General features: G+C 42.7%; 1 protein-coding gene across 5 annotated transcripts in view; it reads left to right on the top strand.

Annotated features, from left to right (window-relative positions):
• Positions 1–18534, top strand: part of UBE3D (ubiquitin protein ligase E3D) — a 152746-nt gene that overhangs the window by 6320 nt on the left and 127892 nt on the right. For all 5 annotated transcript variants that reach the window (XM_047763277.1, XM_047763286.1, XM_047763295.1 and 2 more), the window contains exons 2-3: positions 2509–2705; positions 6744–6834. In XM_047763277.1, the coding sequence (XP_047619233.1) occupies positions 2509–2705; positions 6744–6834 (288 nt within the window). The remainder of the gene's footprint in view (positions 1–2508; positions 2706–6743; positions 6835–18534) is intronic.

The raw sequence follows: 18534 nt of genomic DNA on the forward strand, positions 1-18534 counted from the left end.
TTTTTGTAAAAAGTGTTCAGACATCTGCTTTAGAGGATTATTATTTCTTAAACATCATTTCTCAAGACCAGCCTTTTAAGGAGTTCCATCATGGCTCAGAGAAAATGAATCTGACTAGCAGCCATGACATTGTGGGTTGGATCCCTGGCCTTGCTCAGTGGGTTAAGAATCTGGCGTTGCCATGACCTGTGGTGTAGATCGCAGACGTGGCTCTGGCTATGGTGTAGGCCATCGGCTCTAGCTCTGATTCAACCCCTAGCCTGGGAACCTCCATTGGGTGCAGCCCTAAAAAGACAAAAAAAAAAACCAAAAAAAACAAAAAACAAAAAACTAGCCTTTTGACTCAAAAGTTTGAGGCTGTGTCCCCTGAAAGAGGCTCAGGTTCTTGGTGTTCTGTATTGCCAGTTAAGTACAGGTCCACATGCTTTGAAGAGGAACTAGCCAGAAAGTAGTCTTAAAATTTTTTAAGGCACAGTGAGAGGCCTAACGAAGATTGACACCTGCACACATGGTATGACCTCTCTACTTGGATGACATTCAAGTAGATGGCCCACCTTCCATGCTTGAGTGATACTGGCTGGGTGGCCTGTCCCTGTTGTCAGCACTTAGGAGGGAGTCCAGGTGCTCTGCTCCTCTGTTACACCGCTTAAGCACATTTCAGCTTCATCCAAGTATCATTTCTACATATCTTCATCCTCTTCTGTACTCTGGGTGCCTGATGGACAGCAACTGTATTTTTTTTTTTTTTTTTTTTTGCTTTTTAGGGCTGCACCTGTGCTACATGAAGGTTCCCAGACTAGGGGGTCTAATCAGAGCTGCAGCTGCCAGCCTACACCACAGCAACAGCAACACGGGATCTGAGCCTCATCAGCAAACTACACCACAGCTCATAGCAACACTGGGTCTTTAACCACTGAGTGAGGGCAGGGATCGAACCCGCACTCCCATGGATACTAGTCAGATTCATTTCCGCTGCACCACAACAGGAACGGTCCAGTGTTTCACCCTTGATTGCCTCCACAAGGTCATTTGTGCTTATAGTGGGTTGGATCAGTAAATACTTTCATGCTTGCTATTCGTGCATCTCTAGATTGTTTTCACTAGATTGTTTTGGCTGCGCCCGTAGCATATGGAAGTTCCGGGGCTAGGGATCCAAACCATACCTCAGCAGCAGCCTGAGTCACAGCAGTGACAGTGCTGGATCCTTAACCCACTGAGCCACCAGGGAACTTCTTGTCATTTTTTTATTCTTTAAAATCGACAAAAGGAGTTTCTGTTGTGGTTCAGTGGGTTAAGAGCCTGACATAGTATCTGTGAAGATTTGAGTTCAATCCCTGGCCTCGCTCAGTGGGTTAAGGATACAATGTTGTCATAAGCTGTGGCTTAGGTCACAGATGTGGCTGGGATTTGGTATTGCTGTGGCATAGGCCAGCAGCTACAGCTCCAATTTGACCCCTAGCCTGGGAACTTCCATATGCCACGGGTGCGTCCCTAAAGGGGAAAAAAAAACTGATGGAGTTTTTTTCTCCTGTACCTTTGGTTTCACATAATCCTGGCCTGTATATCAAATACCACTGCTTTATTCTAATTTACTGAATGTTAAATAAAACATCCTTGAAATTCTGGTCTCAGGAGCAAGAATATTTCACTGACTCATCCATTCATTATTCACGTAACATTTACTTAGTGCTTGGCCTGTGATAGTCATTGCCTCTCTCCAGGTACCTCCATAGCCCCCTGTATTTATGATGAATAAGTTTTAATGCTCCCTTGATCATCCCTGTTTACTTGCCTACCCCCTTCTGAAGGGGATGTGGCACTGAGAAAACACCATGTCAGATCATATTTCCAGTACCTGGCACCTTGTTGACCTCACCAAAGATGCTCTGAGTGGATGAAGGTACAAACTCAGCTCAGGTCAAGGGATGTCAATGTGAATAAAGCCACTTCCTTACCCTGCCTTGTTGAATTCTCTGGCCCAAATACGCTCAAGGTCAAGTGCATGATGCACGACAGACTAGCATTAGGTCATGCTGCTTCACAGAAGCCCAAGTGGGGAGACTGGTGGGAGGAGACACGGGATGTGGGGAAGGAGATGGCAGGCTGTGCAGCAGAGTGGCTCCAGGCACAACCCTGTGGAGGTCCAGGCTTGAGTAGATGGGCAAAGCCTTGGAGAGAGGAGAGAGTTAGCACTCAGGATTGTTAGCAGTGGAAAAAAGTGCATGCTTAAAAATGCCTTGTCACCATGAAGGAGAAGATGCAAGGATGAAAAACATACAATGAAAAGTACTCTCTAACCGCATGGAAACCTAGTATAGAGGGGTTTCCTTTATCAAGTTCACTGCTGCTTTTCTGGGAGAGTTACTAAATTTATGGAAGAGTTACTAAATTTATTTATTGTTCCTTATTGAAGAGGGCCAGAGAGCTCCTTGGTTGTTTTTCTTTCTTTCATCATGCGGTTTTCATTCATGAGAAATAATTTTTTTGTGTGTTATTTGTAATTCCCAGAGATCCAAAAGAGGGACTTCTGCCCATGGATGTTTCTGTGATGCCATCCTGGCTCCAGATGAAAACCCCCGGAGGCTGCACAGAGCTCCAGCTTCCAGCAGAGGTCAGGCTTGTGCCGTCGTCCTGCCGCGGGCTGCAGCTTGTGCCTGGGGATGGGCTGCACCTGCGGCTGCAAGTGCAGGCAGAGCCCTGTACAGGTGAGTGGCACTAGCGTTCCTGTTTCTGTGTGTGTTTAATTATAAATCAAAGGCAATGTTTTTTCCTTTGAAAAGATGAGGATTTCCCAGGTGAAAATAACTGCTCACCAGCCGTGTGGAAAGAGCTGGGGGTCCAAGAGATCTAGGGTTTTTTTTTCTCCCAGCTTTGCCCATTGTTAGTTGCAGGTAGTGGAACAAGTCACTTAGCCTTTCTGAGTCTTTTTTTGGGGGGTGGAGGGGTTGTTTGTTTGTTTGTTTTTTCGGTTTTTCCTAATAGACTGCATTTTTTTTTAGAGCAGTTTTTGGTTCACAGCAAAGTTGGCCAGAAGATACATACACTTCCCACATACTCCCTGAATTGTTTCTTTAATTGTAAGTTAACCTGGTTCACAGGGTTTATGGGAAGATGAAAAGCAGATGGCAATTTTGGGATACCTAGCTGGTTTGAAAGCAGTACATGGAAATTCATTCACTGAGCAAATACTAGCTCATCGATCTAGGTGCTAGGGTTACAGAAATGGACAAGCCTAGAAGATCTCTGCCCTCATGGGGCTTACACTCTGAGTGGGAACAGCTAAGGGACACACAAGTTACGTGGGCACAGAGCTAAGTGCTGCGGACAGAGCTAAAGCAGAATAGTGGGATAGGGCGTGACGAGGGGTGGGTGAGGGTCAGAGAAGGCTGCTCTGATGAGGTGGTCTTCTACCAGAGAACTTAATGATGGAATAATCTATTGGGTGGACTTTCCAGATAGAACAGCATGTGTAAAGATTCGGAAATGGAGTTTGATGCAATAATTTGACTTTGTTGCTATGCCCATTATACTTCCATTTTGTTATTGGCACATGGATTCAATAAGAAGGTAGACATGTTTCCCAGAATACTTTACTGAATAATGTTATTGGTTCCTTGTCCCCCTAATTGTGAGTAATATGTTTGGGAGGATTAAAAATGATGTAAGAAGGGGAAACAGAGGCTGCAACAGACTGATGTGATGCTCACTCTTAGAGAGGGAGGAGATTTCCTTGTTGTCCCATGGAGAATAAGCCTTTCATCTGAGTTGCTTGGAGCCCCATGGTGGGTGGAGGCGGGTTCTGCAGGATTGTACTGAGGAGCCCTTTAGGAGATGTCTCTATCCCAGCTTTTGTAATTTCCTTCCTTTTTTTTGGCTGGAGAGTGATTTTTTTTTAATTTATTTTTTATTAAAGCACAGTTGGTTTACAATGCCATACCAATTTCTTGCTGTGCAACACAGTGATCCAGTCATGTATATATACTGGAAATAAATCCCTGTGCTATACAGTAGGACCCTCATTGCTTATCCATTCTAAATGTAATAGTTTGCATCTACCAACCCTAAAATCCCCATTCCAGTTCCTCCCCCCTTTCCCTTGGCAATGACAAGTCTGTTCTTTATGTCCATGAGTCTGTTTCTATTCTTTAGGTAGGTTCATTTGTGCCATATTTTGGATTCTACATATAAGTAATATGTGGTATTTGTCTTTCTCTTTCTGACTTACTTCACTTAGTATGAGAATCTCTAGTTGGATCCATGTTGCTGCAAATGGCATTATTTTATTCTTTTTATGGCTGAACAGTATTCCATTGTATATATGGACCACATCTTCTTTATCCAGTCCTCTGTTGATGGACATTTAGGTTGTTTCCAAGTCTTGGCTATTGTGAATAGTGCTGCTATGAACATAGGGGTGCATATATCTTCTTGAATGAAGGTTTTGTCTGGATATATGCTCAGAAGTGGAATTGCTGGGTCATATGGTAGTTCTATATTTAGTTTTCTGAGAAACCTCTATGCTGTTTTCCATAGCGGTTGTACCCAGAGAGAGAGTTTTGCTCAAGTCATAGGTTAGTGAATAACTTGTCTGAGTTGGGCAGGGTGGTTTTAGGAAAGAAACATCCTGGAGCTGAGGTGGTGTAGGGTAAACCTAAGGATGACTGTCAAATAACCATGGAAAGAAGGGGCCCTCGAGATGGGAAACAGACTAAGAGAGGCCCTGAGCGTACCTGATGGTGGGCAGGGAAGAAGCCTTGGGAGTCTGGCTCCTGTGATGTCTTCACTGTCTTTAGTGATGATGAACAGTAATGACAGCAGGAATCTTGGATCACCTCATGAGACAGGAAAGGCAGGCGTGAAAGCAGTGTTTTCAGCTCCTCTGCTAGTTTTCTGGGACTGTAATTTGAGGACTCACAGAGAGGAGGGGCGGAGACATTCCAGAGACAGAATTAGTATGTGGCCTACCTATATTCTGCAGCAGTTAATATACAAAGAGCAATACCTGAACTATTTAAAAAGAAATTTAAATAAGCAAACATTATTTTTTAGTTTTAACTACTGGATGGAAGAAATCGGCTACTGTGTGTTGGTTTGCTTATTGTTGGCATTCATGGGTCTCCAGTTTCTTTTTACGTTTTTAAAATGTATTTTATACAACTGTCTGAAAAGGAAAACATTCAAAGGCCTGTTCTGCAGTGCATGAAGGGGTATGCAAAATAGAGGCCGCAGCACTTAATTGCTTTAGTGCTTTCCACATAATAAGTGGTGAATAAATATTTGCTGAATGAATAAATATCAGATAGGGGCACACTGATGTAAACTTGAATCAGAATCTATTGTAGGAAGCGAGTTTTGACATTTTTAGTGTTCAGTTGTATTTCAGGGTTTTTACAAATTTGACTTTTCAACTATAACAATACTGTTTTAAGGACAAGAGTAGACATATAGTTACAGTATTTTTATTGGGGTTTTTTTTCCTTTTTTTTTTTTTGTCTTGTCTGTGGCATGCAGAAGTTTCTGGGCTAGGGATTGAACCTGCACCATGGCAGTGGTAATGCCAGAACCTTAACCATTAGGCCACCAGGGTACTCCAAGTTTAACTGTTTTTGAATGCATAGATCTTGACCCTTGATCAGAACTGGCTGCAGTAAATTCCATTGCTCCAGATGTAGTTCCCCACCACCACCCAGGGGGGGGCAGTGTTTCGCCGCAAGGTTCTGACTCGACCTTGAGCCTGTACATCATGCTGGGTGAACAGCAGAGGGCAGTGTTTCACTGAAAAATTTTTTATTTGGTTCAGAAAAGAAAATTTTGGATGTCTTTGCCCACATCTACTTATTATCTGCTCAGAGTTTAAGAATACTGTGTGCCATAGGGGAATCCTAGAAATTAAACAGAAGAATTTTTAGCTGCCGAGGCTTAAACTTTCTAGCATTGATTTTTTTTTTTTTTTTTAAATCCTAAAATACATACAAGGTAACATAAACCAACCTCATTCCTTAAGATTTCTTAACGGCATATTTTTGTAGGTTTTGCTTTTTGTTTTTTGTTTGGGTTTTTTTTTTTGGAAATGAAAGTTTCCTTTCTTCATGAATGAAATAATGCAAATTAAGGGAACATACTGCCTTCTTCTGCTCTTTCACATAAAATGGGAAATATGTGCTTTCCCACACTTTAATCAGAAATTGAGTTTTGGAAGATTGAACTCTTCCCTTGGAGCCTTTTCATCCTCAAGGACCTGCCCGATAAAGACAAGTTTCAAGAGTGATTTTGTTTGTATGTACTGGTAAGATGACAGCAGGCATCAACCTTGTTTAATTAAACTTAGATTTCAGAGTTCTGTTTACCAGCAATTGCAGGGATGGAGAGCTGTATGTAAGCATAGCCAAGGAAAGCTGGGCTTGTACAGCTCTGTGTGATTGGGTCAATGGGAAATAACCCCTTTTCCCTTGTCCTTAATGTTGCATTTCTAGAATGAGAGCTTCAACTCATCGGTATGTTACAACGATAATCTGAGGGAGTGCCTAGCTCTGAAACACTTAGCAAAATCTGTTGTTTTTGCAAACACTTCCCAATGTTTGCTTCTGGTGGTGTCATCTGATAATACTAATTAAATGTGTACTTCTGTAGATCATAAACAGTGTTTATTGATGGTAATTTATTGTGGATATTAAATGCTTTAAGTATGTTAATATGTTTTGTCCCAAACCTCTAAGATTGGCTGTTTTCTTGATTTCCTCCAGAACTGATTTCAGTATTTAATCAAAGCTCACAAGCCCACGAATGTTACACATTTTATTGCCAGTCCTGCGGTGAAGTCATAATAAGAGACAGGTAAGGAGCGTATTTAACACTGACTCATTCTGTGCCTGGCAATGCCGTTCTCTTTTTCTATCAGGATTTTTGAAGGAACTGCCAAGGGAGCAAATGAGCAAATTGTGGCCTGCAAATGAGAGCCAGCTCAGTGTCATTTTGAACAAAACCAAGCCCCAAACTCTCCAGCAGTCACAGAGCAGTGAGGCCTTCTCTACCTGGCAAAAGGGGACAGTAGTAGGCTGGCTGTGAGGGAGGGAGGCTCTTCTTGGAGGAAGAGCTGGTATAGACCAGCTCCTCTCTGCTGAAAACAGACTGGCATCTATTGTACACTTTATCCATCATCCTTGTGAAGGAGGTGTTCCACCTTAACTGAGTGTTCTAAATAACAGAAACTTTTGCAGCACTATTTTTTACTGGCACTATTTCTATCAGTGCCTTTCTATTTATTTATTTTATCTTGTTAGTGCCACACATATGGCATATGGAGGTTCCCAGGCTAGGGGTCCAATCAGAGCTGTAGCTGCTTGCTTGCACCACAGCCATGCAGGATCCAAGCCACTTCTGTGACCTACACCACAGCTCATGGCAACGCCAGACCCTTGACCCACTGATCGAGGCCAGGGATCAAATCCGCATCCTCATGGATACTAGTCGGTTCCTTAACCCCTGAGCCACGATGGGAACTCCTCAGTGCCTTTCTAAAATCCCCATTGCCTGTGTCCCTGCTTCTTAACACAGAGCACAGGTTAAGTTTTCCTCGATGCTTAGGGTAACCCTGTCACCCGGACCTGTGGTGCCCTGTGGGTACCTCCCAGTGATAGGAAGGGCTCTTTGCCATATTCTTGGTGTTCCCACCTTATCTCTTTTAATTATTTTTCCATCTTCTCCCTTCCTCTTGTCATCCTGCTTGTTTCCTGGGCACAAACAAGATTTCTGGTTTTGGATCACCCAAAGGTTGGAAAGGCAGAGTGAGCCCTTCATGTTGAAAACAGTACTGAAGGGAAGAATTTAGAATTCCTTGTTAGCTGGGTTTCCTCTGAGAAGTACATATACCTGAGATACCCCATCCCTGGTCCTCAAGGTAGAGCCCCAAACTGTCTCCTCTGCTTCCTCTGTCCCCTATGGATAGTCATCACTGGAAACTTGCTGCCCTCCTTCTTCACATTTCTCTGCTTTCTGTTACTTTGTGGTTGAGGCCACTATCCTCTGGCCAAGAGGCACCTGCTGCCAGCGCCTTACCCACTGAGACTAACTCTGGGTTCACCCCCCCCTCCCATCATGTCCATATCCCCCAGCTGTCTTTCTCAAACGCATCTTGCTTCCCCTGCTCAAGCCCTCCTGTGGCCTCCCACGTCTTCAAGGATAAATTTTGTAAGACCTCAGCAGGGTAACCTAGGTGCTTTATCACCTTGCCCGTTTACCTCTCCATCTGCGTGTTTTAGCCCCTTTCCCCCACCTCACTCCCAACCCACCCAAACCACACACCATCATTTACACATATTCCATGAAGTACCAGTCTCTTCATGCCCCTCTAGGCCTTCATGAAAGCTACTTGCTCCCTAGGATGATGCACCCCAGCTCCATCTCCTTCCTGTGAGCACCTCCTACATTCAGCAACTGGGGAGTCTACCGCCCAGAGCCTTCCCTGAACCCTGAAGGGGAGGGGAACTACATTTCTGTCTTCCCGATGAAACTGTAGGCCCTGGATTCCAACTTCCCTGACCCCTACTCATACTTAGAATGCGGGACAATATAGCCGCCAGCACTGGAGGCCGGGCAGCCCGCCTCTCAGGGTTTGCCTCTCTCGTGTAGTAGCGGTGACCCTGGGGGAGTTACCTCAGCCACTTTGTTCCTGGGTATCCTTATTACCAAAGTACAGATAACAGTAGGAGCGGGCTTGGGGGAGGATTGAATGAGGTAAGGGGAAAGCGTTCAGTATGTAATAGCTCCTCGGAGACTCATTCTCATCACCAACCTCACCACAGCCCTTCACAGTAGGCGTGGTTCCTTGTCACTAAATCCTTACAAGATTGAGTCAGATCAACGTTAGGCTGCTTATTTTGGCTTTTGCCAGCTTCTTCTGGCTCTCAGACTCCAGGCAGTTTCCCAGGCCTATAGGGGCATGAACAGTTACGCCACTGTAAGTGGGGCTTGTGAACAGAGCCTCCTCCCAGCGATCACCTTGGGGAAACAGTGGGGTGACCCCAGGTCTGCAGAGTGGAGGAGAAAGCCCTGGCTTAGCGGCCCTACAGGCAGAGCTGCTGCAACGCCCACTCCGGGCAGGCCCACAGCATCGCCTGAAAGGTCGCAAGGATCCCAGGTCACACTGGTCTTTAACCAGACAGTGTTCCTTTTCTCAGTCTATTTCAGGCTTTGGTTTAACTCTCATGACCAGTTTCTGAAGCAGCCATGTCTCTACAGCGGTGAGGGGCCCTGGATGTTACAGGGGAGCGAGTTAGCTGGGGTGGAACAGTATTTCTTGGTGTGCTTGCCTGAAATGGGATCTCTTTCATCACCGCCTGATACTTGGGTTGCATGAGAAAAGGATGGTGGGCATGAAAACCATAAACGGTAGCCTGAATTTTTATTATTCAGGAGCTGCACCTTCTGTTTGGGCTCAGTCCTGTCTACCACCGAGGGCTTGAGAACGAGGAGGACTAAGAAGCTGCCACTGAAAGATCATATTCACTTCCCTAATCCTGGGGTTTGAACCTCAACTTTACCATAAGAGGCTGGGGGATCTTGTCCATGTCACCTCAGCTTCCTCTTAAGTAGTCCTAATAAGGACCTCTTTTCCTACCTTGTGGAAAGGGTTAGAGGCTGTAATGTATAATAGTAAATACGCTTAGTCAGTACTTAAGTTCTTTTTAATTGGCTTTATACACTCCTTTTGCCCCCTTTCCTGTGACTGGCCTTATCAGTAAACTAGCAAATTATCTACTGTTTCTGATTCAGGACTTTGTTTCTTAGGCCTGCGAGGAAATGACCCGTTCCCCCTTTTTCTCTCTGAGAAGTTCCACAGTGGACGTGACTTAGCCCTTGCTGGCCTCAGCAGGGCCTGGACGCCTTTGCCTATCACACCTGTGTGTCTGGCACGTGGAAGCCTTTTGAGCAACTTGGAGGAACCCTTTGTAGTCCACAAGGCTTTGCTGCCATTTCACTCTTAGGCAGCTGGCCCGGCGACTCTGTTTTGAGGAAAAACACTCTTCTTCCAGTGTCTGCACAAGGATGTCATGCTAGCTGTTTGCATGAAGCCCAGTTGTCTTCTCATTTCTCCCTCAGTTATCTGCTCCATGCAGGTGGTAAGGACATCTGTGCTTGTTAAGTAGAAAGAAAACCAAAGGTATTTTGAAGGAGGCCACTATGGGCTGTAATCAAAGTCAACCCCCCACAGGCATCCTTTTTAAGAAGGCACCTTGGAGAACAGTGGTCTCTCTGTAGCAGGACTTCTCGTATTAGGAGCACTGGAGCAGAGAAAGGCTAGCCTTTCTATCTGGGAACATGTCACTTGGATCATCAGGGCCTCACTTTCCTCATATGTAAAATTTGGAGGTTGAATCAGATAAACCTTTAAGAGTTCCACCAGCAGGAAAATTATGTGATTAGTAAACCTCAAAAAGTTCTACCTTGGGTTGTGTGAATCATTATTATTTGAGTCGTGCAAGACTAATGCTTGTTCTTTTTTTTTTTTTTTTTCCTTAATGAAAAAGATTCTTGTCAAGCAAATTACAGGTGCAGAAGGCTGTTTAACCTATTAAGACTCACTAATGGCTTTTAATACTTATTAGCACCAGGGTGCATGAAGCCTGCTAATTACAGCAGTCTTTTTTTTTTTTTTTTTCATTCAGAATCCCATGTTCTTAGCCATTTGTTTTGGTTATTTGAGAACAAATAATGCCTTGTTTCTTTACAATAAAATTCTCCAATTTGCATTTTTACCAGTTCAGCAGAGAGTTTCTGTAATAATTGTCTGAATATGTATAATTAAAACATTCTTTAAGTATAGTTGTTTTACAATGTTGTGTTCATTTCTGCTGTACAGCAAAGTGACTCAGTTATATACATAACATGTAATATGAATATATATAAATGTATATATACATACACATAATATGTATATATAAATGTATATATGTACACACATACATTCTTTTTCATATTCTTTTCCATTATGGTTTATCACAGGATATTGAATGTGGTTCCTACTGTAGCTATATAGTAGGACCTTATTGTTATCTATTCTAAATTTAAAAGTTTGCATCTGCTAATCTCAAACTGCCACTCCCTCCCTCTCCCACCTGTCTCCCCTTTAGCAACCACAAGTCTGTTCTCTGTGTCTGTGAGTCTGTTTCTGTTTTGTGTATAGGTTTATTTGTATCATAGTTTAGATTCCACAGATAAGTATTATCATATATTTGTTTTTCTGACTTCACTAAGTATAAGAATCTATAAGTCTATCCATGTTGCTACAAATAGCATTATTTTATTCTTTGTTATGGCTGACTAATATTCCATTGCATATATGTACCACATCTTCTTTATCCATTTATCTGTTATGGACACTTAGGTTGCTTCCAGATCTTGGCTATTCTAAGTAATGCTGCTATGAACATAGGGGTGCATGTTACCTTTTTGAAGTATGGTTTCGTCCAGATATATGCCCAGGAGGGGGATTGCTCGTATAAAACTCTATTTCTAGTTTTTTTCAAGAACCTCCATCCTGTTGTCCATAATGGATGCACCAATTTACATTCCCACCAACAGTGTAAGAAGGTTCCGTTTTCTCCACACCCTCTCAAGCATGTGTTATTTGTAGACTTTGTAATGATGGCCATTCTGACACATGTCAAACATTTATAATTTTTGATTATGCTCTTGTTGAGAGTAACAGTCCCTAATATCAAGCAGCAATAATAATAACACTTCTATGTGAGTAGTCACAGAAGCAGCTGAATGGTCGTTGTGTTTGGAATTTGTTGTGTCATCTAGAAATAAATTCATGTCAGACTTGAATAATACTGGTTGGCTCAAACATAAGCCTGATTTTTAAGTCATTAAAAAGGTCTCTTGAGGTCTTTGGAAAGGCTTTTGCTGTTCCACCTGGGCAGAGCTGGGTGTGAGCCCAGCAGCCTATGAGGGCAGTGAGACTTTAGTAGGTAACAAGCAGAATAGACTTAGGGAAACATAAGAGATGTCAGAATATCCAGCCAGTGGATTGGTCCACTTGACAGGCCAGCTATTATTACAGTCTGAAAATAACTACTCCTATGAATAGTCTCTTGTCTATGAAAGAGAACAAAGAGATGAGAAAAGAGTACAGGCACAAACTGAATTATTGGTAACATTGCACAAACTTTTGGAATAAGATGGTTATAGTTTTAAGGGTCTCCATGTATTATGTAGTGGTAATAAAATGAATGCAAAGCTAGTTTTGTAGGATGTATAGGCCACCAGTTGAGTGATGCCAGCTGAATTTATCTAAATTCCAGCAGCTTTATCTTGAGCTTTAGATACTTGATGTTTTTCTTACAATTCTTATTGTCCACTTGGTTCTAATCCAGTGTGAAAGCTCTGTTATTACCATTGTTATTATCACTGAATAATGGTTGCTTTTAAAGTTAAGGTCTTTCATTTTCTTGTCTATATTTAAGTTTTAAATAAACACCATCATTCAATGTTTGATTACATGTTAAAATTATAAAACTTTATTTAAATTGAAATGCACATTTTAAGTTGTGCATTTTATTTTCTCCCAAAGCTTATGCTTAAGATGCATTAAAAATAACTAGAGGAGTTCCCGTCATGGCGCAGTGGTTAACGAATCCGACTAGGAACCATGAGGTTGAGGGTTCGATCGCTGCCCTTGCTTAGTGGGTTAATGATCCGGCTTTGCCGTGACCTGTGGTGTAGGTTGCAGACGCGGCTCGGATCCCGAGTTGCTGTGGCTCTGGCATAGGCTGGCAGCTACAGCTCCTATTCGACCCCTAGCCTGGGAAACTCCATATGCCGCGGGAGCGGCCCAAGAAATGGCAAAAAGACAAAATAAATAAATAAAATAACTAGCACATTTTAATTAATTATAAACATGTATTGCTGTTCATCATAGATTCTTAAGCTGAAAGTTCAGGAAATCATTGCACTCTTTTCCTGATCTTCAGCAGGTTTTTTACCTAAAAACTACTCTGAAAAAAAATGATACTTATTTTATTTAGAAAGTTCTCTTGGGAAGTAGATGGTATCAGAGTTTCCAATAGAAATACTTTCTTTGGAGCTGTGATTAAAATACATCCTTTGTTCTTAAAGGTTTTTTTTTTTCAAACATCAGAAAATTTCTTTGTGCTGTGAAAACACTTTTATCTTTGCAATGACTTGTGAATGAGGCGCTTTCCTGTGCGCCCCCCCCCCCACACCGTCCGCCGTGTCTCAGGTAGTTAGCCATGGGGTGTAGCGGAGCTCTCATTCACTGTGATGCAGGGGCACATTAAGTTTGAAATCTCACATTTTGTGCAAATGTGCAAGTCTCCAGGGCCTCTGTAAATCTTCATGCAGTTTCATTTTTGGGATGGCGTGTGCAGTTTTGACTTTTCTGTCTCCAGCACTGCGTTGAGGATCTGTGTCATATGCAGTGTCCAGGGACAAAGCACAGAGAAGATCTAGGAGCTTGCTTAGGCCCAGCTCCTACTCTAAACAGGCGCATTTCTTTGCCTTCCTCCCCTTCTTTGTCTGAATTCAAATCTGACCCATCCCTTCCCACCCGAATTCTGTAACCTTCCTATGGAAACCAAGGGCCCGCCCCTAGGTTGGCACTGCACCCCATGAGGTCTAGTCTACATCACCCCACCTTCCCTGGCCCCTTTACTGATGTTCTGTGGGGAGATAGTATATTCCTAGGGAAAGCATTTGTTTTGGAGCCCAGAAGACTTGGTTAAGATGCTGCTGTCATTCATCACCTCCAGCTCTGTGAACTTGTACAGGGCTTTTTTGTTTGTTTGGTTTTTTTTTTTTTTTTTTTGGTCTTCCCCACAGCATGCAGAAGTTCTGGGGCCAGGGATCAAACCTGAGTCACATCAGTGACCTGAGCCTCAGCATTGACAATGCTGGCTCCTTAACCTGCTGAGCCACCAGGGAACTCCAACATGTACAGATTATTGAACATTGTATGATTATTGAACATATTTGAGCCTCCCTTTTCTTTTCTGTAACAGGAGAATGGAAATTCTTATCTCACCAGGTTGTTGTGAGCATTGCATGGAATAAGTTGTGTGTGGTGCCCACCTGAGGTTTTCTCAGGTTCATCTACACATGAACTTAGCACTACCACAGGCAGTACAGGAGTTCCTCTCGGCAGAGGGCCTGCAGCAGTTCAAGCAGCAGGTCTCTTACCCCTCTGGGGACTCTAGTCTCCCCATGTGACATGGTTCCAGGTACAAAGTACAGGATTCATATCCAGCAGGTGCAGGAGCTGTGCGAAGAAGAAGCCTCATCCCCTAAGCACCAGTAGCGCTTGCAGTAATCTTTTGGCATAGTCTCTAGGGTTCCCCACAAAGGACTGCATTGAGGAAACTTTTTTTTTTTTGTCTTTTTAGGGCCGCACCTGCTTCATATGGAGGTTCCCAGGCCAGGGGTCGAATTGGAGCTGTAGCTGCCGGCCTACACCACAGCCATAGCAACTCGGGATCCGAGCCGCGTCTGCGACCTACACCCCAGCTCAAAGCAATGCCAGATCCTTAACCCACTGAGCAAGGTCAGGGATGGAACCCGCATCCTCATGGTTCCCAGTCGGATTCGTTAACCACTGCGCCACGACAGGAACTCCTGCATTGAGGAAACTTAAAGTATGACATTCACATCTGATATTTACATCTCACATAAACTTCCTCCTAGTCCAAATGCAATACACCAATCAGGGATCATTTTTACCATAATCAGTGTTGCCTAGCAATATAATCAACGCCTTCTGTCTACTTGGTTTCCAGGGTAACAGGTCCAAGTGGTTAAACCAAAGGTCAGATTCTTGAGCAAGGGCAAATATTCGTTAACCCTGTCATCTGAGCATGCCATAGATCCAACCAGGGGCCTCACATGCTATAGTTACCAAAACATGCTAGTTCATTTCTTCAGCAAATATTTAAGAGCTCACCCTATGGGTCAGGCACTGTGCCTGCACTAGGACTGCAGCACTAGGACTCTTCATATTGTTCCTACCCCTGTGATGACCTTAATTCTATTCATTGCCTAGAGAACTCCTATTCATCCTTCAAAGACCAACTCAGGTGTACCTCTTCTCTGAAGTGCACGTACACTCTCTCCTCTAGCACTTTGTACATATTACCCTCAATTCATGGATTGGTTTTGCAAATCCACAAGTCCCCAGAAGTAATGTGCAGATTTTGTGTACAGGTGCGAATCTATATTTGAAGAAAGGGGCTGAAGCTTTCATCAGACTTTCAAAGAGGTCTGATCCATCCTCTCTGCCCTTCCCCATCTCCCAGGAATTTAGGACTGCTCTTCTGAGCACTTATTATATTATGGTGTTGTTATTGGTTTATTGATATATATATATATATATATATATATATATATATATATATATATACACATACATATATATTTCCTACTAGAAGGTGAATGCCTTGAGAGAAGGGACTCTGTGCATTAATATTTTGTCTCAGCAGGATGCCTGACTCCTAGTAGATTTCTAGAAAATGTATGTTTAAAGAATCGTGTCCTAATCTCCTTAATAGTCTCAGCAGTTTGAGTGATGTCTAGTGGTGCGGCATCTCTGACTTTGAAAGAGAATCCTCTTGCTTATGTTACACTAAAACCAGCCTTTCTGGTTCCTGCCTCTGTCCTCTGGAGTTGTTCAGTGTCTCCCTTCTTCCATATTATAATTGCCCTTTTATGAATTGATTGGTGAATCAAAGAAAAAGGGTTCACACAAGAGGAATCATTAAAAGATGATTCATTTGCATCTCAAATATTTTCATTTAAACCATGCACACATACATTAACGTGCTAGTGTTTTATTAGGGAACTAATATCTTTGTGTTGAATATATGTCTGCCGCTGTGGACTCTCAGCTCTGTGCACTCATACTATCCTAAATTCATTATCCACAGTTTCCAGTTGGCTTTCTTTCCAGTGGAGTGAGAGGTCAGACCCTGGAGCATTTTGATTTCTTCTAGATTTTTACTCTTCTTCCCTCACCTCCCATGTTCCACCAGTGATTTTTTTTTTTTTGAATAACTGACTAGCGTCTGAAATCTGTAGTTTTCAGAGGCATAGCAATTCATATTTCCTCAGTTTACATACTATTTAATTAAATTAAGTAACTCAAATAACATGTGGCATGAACAGGTCTGTGATCAAATACAGTTGACCCTTGGGAGTTCCTGTCATGGTGCAGCGGAAACAATCAGACTAGTATCCATGAGGATGCTGGTTCAATCTGTGGCCTCTTCGCACAGTGGGTTAGGGATCCGGTGTTGCTATGAGCTTTGGTGTAGGTCGCAGATGCGGCTCAGATTCCTTGTTGCTGTCTGTGGCTGTGGTGTAGGCTGACAGCTGTAGCTCCAATTCCACCCCTACCCTTAGAACATCCATATACCACAGATATGGCCCTAAAAAAGAAAAAAAATACAGTTGACCCTTGGGGGAAAATGGTCCAGCTGATTGAAGCAGAAGTGAGCAAGTAATCAGGGTGCCTTAAGCTTCTACAGTGTTCAAGGGCCTTAGGAAGGCCAGGAGCATGTGTACATTCTCATTTTTTCAGGATAAATTATTTTGAAATGTCCTCATCATCCTGCCCATATTTCTTTTCCTTTTAGAGTACCAATCTTCCTGATTTAGAGGTAAACGATGTTTGACTGTCTTCCTGGAAAAGTCTCAAGTGTCCTTATTTGTCCAGGAAAAAAAAAAAATGCAACCATTAAACTGGTAGCAAGTATAGGGGGCTCCTTAATTATAAGGATACTGGAATCCTAAAAAATAATGTCAGGGTAGAGCTGAACTTCCCTCCCCTTGAGGGTGTCCTGGACCTAATAACTCACTTCCAAGTATCAGTGTACATGAGGGTGGGAGGAACCTAGCAGATGCCACGTTAACCCAGGGCTCAAGGCTGACACCCTCAGTGATAAGTCATATGGCTAGTGTTCTTTCTGGTACCTTTTGATGAGAAATCCTATCACCCCCAAAGCCATGGCCCCAGTGTAATCTTTTTTTTTTTTTTTTCTTTTTTCTTTTTACAGCTACTCCTGAGGCACATGGAAGTTCCCAGGCTGGGGGTTGAATCAGAGCTCTAGCTGCCGGCCTACACCACAGCCATAGCAATGCAGGATCTGAGCCACATCTGCTACCCACAATACAGCCACAGCAACACCAGATCCTTAACCCACTGAGCGAGGCCAGGGATCAAACCCACATCCTCACAGACCCTATGTCGGGATCTTTTAAACCACTGAGCCACAACGGGAACTCCAACCCCAATCTAATCTTGAAAAAACTTCAGACTCAAATTGAGGGATACTCTGTAAGATTCCTGATCAGTACTCTTCAAAAATCTCAGGGTCCTGAAAAACAAGAAGAAACTGTCACAGGGGAGACAAGGGCAACATGATGATTAAATTCCATGTTATGGTGAATTGGACTCTGGCACAGAAAAAGAGGGGAATCCGGGCAAAGTTGGTAGCTTAGACACATCTTCCAAGGTAATCTAAGATGCTAATGTTAGGGAAAGATGAGTGAAGTGTATATGAAAACTATTTGTACTATCTTTGTAACTTTTCTTTAAACCTGAAATTACGCCAAAATTAGAAGCTTATTAAAAAGTAGTAATGAGAAAAATCACAGAAGAAAGGGTTGGGTGATTTGAAATTTATGACATGTTAACCACATTAAAGGCAATAACACTGAAAAGATATTTGTCACAGATTTTAGATACAGGATATATCAATATAACATACTCCTACCTCACTGGAAAACAGCCATTGGTCACCGTTCACAGAAGCAGCACGGTGATGAATAAATATGAAAGCCAGTTCAACCTCACCAATAATTAAAGAATTTACCAATTATAGCAGTATCAAGAACATTTTCACCCATTACATGGAAAAATGATAGTATGCAATTCTGAAGAAGGTAAATGGAAAAATTATAGATTACTATAGCCTTTGTGGAAAGCAGTCTGTCAACGTGGGAATTGGGTTTAAAAAATATGCATATTAGAATTTCCCCTCTTGGCTTACAGTCATGACTTAGCGGAAACAAAGGTGACTCATATCCATGAGGACACAGGTTCGACCCCTGCCTTCGCTCAGTGGGTTAAGGATCTGGTGTTGCCATGAGCTGTAGTATAGGTTGCAGATGCGGCTCATTTCTGGTGTTGATGTGGCTATGGTATAGGCCAGCAGCTACTGCTCTAATTTGACCCCTGGCCTGGGAACCTCCATATGCAGCAGGTGCAGCCCTAAAAAAATTAAAAATTAAAAATTAAAAAAATATGTACATATCATTTGTGCTCATGATCACAGACTTAAAAGGCTTCTTTCCTAAGGAAATAATCTGATGTGTGCCCAAATTTTCATACAGGACTGTTCATCATAGGGTTGTTGATAGTGAAAAACCCAAACCCAGATATCTAACAGTGAGGGAATGATCTAAAAAGTTTGGCATACCTGTGGAGCAGAATGGAGTCATTAAAAATCACACTATAACTAACTA

This window comes from Phacochoerus africanus, chromosome 2 (assembly GCF_016906955.1).
Source record: "Phacochoerus africanus isolate WHEZ1 chromosome 2, ROS_Pafr_v1, whole genome shotgun sequence".
Taxonomy (NCBI): Eukaryota; Metazoa; Chordata; class Mammalia; order Artiodactyla; family Suidae; genus Phacochoerus; species Phacochoerus africanus.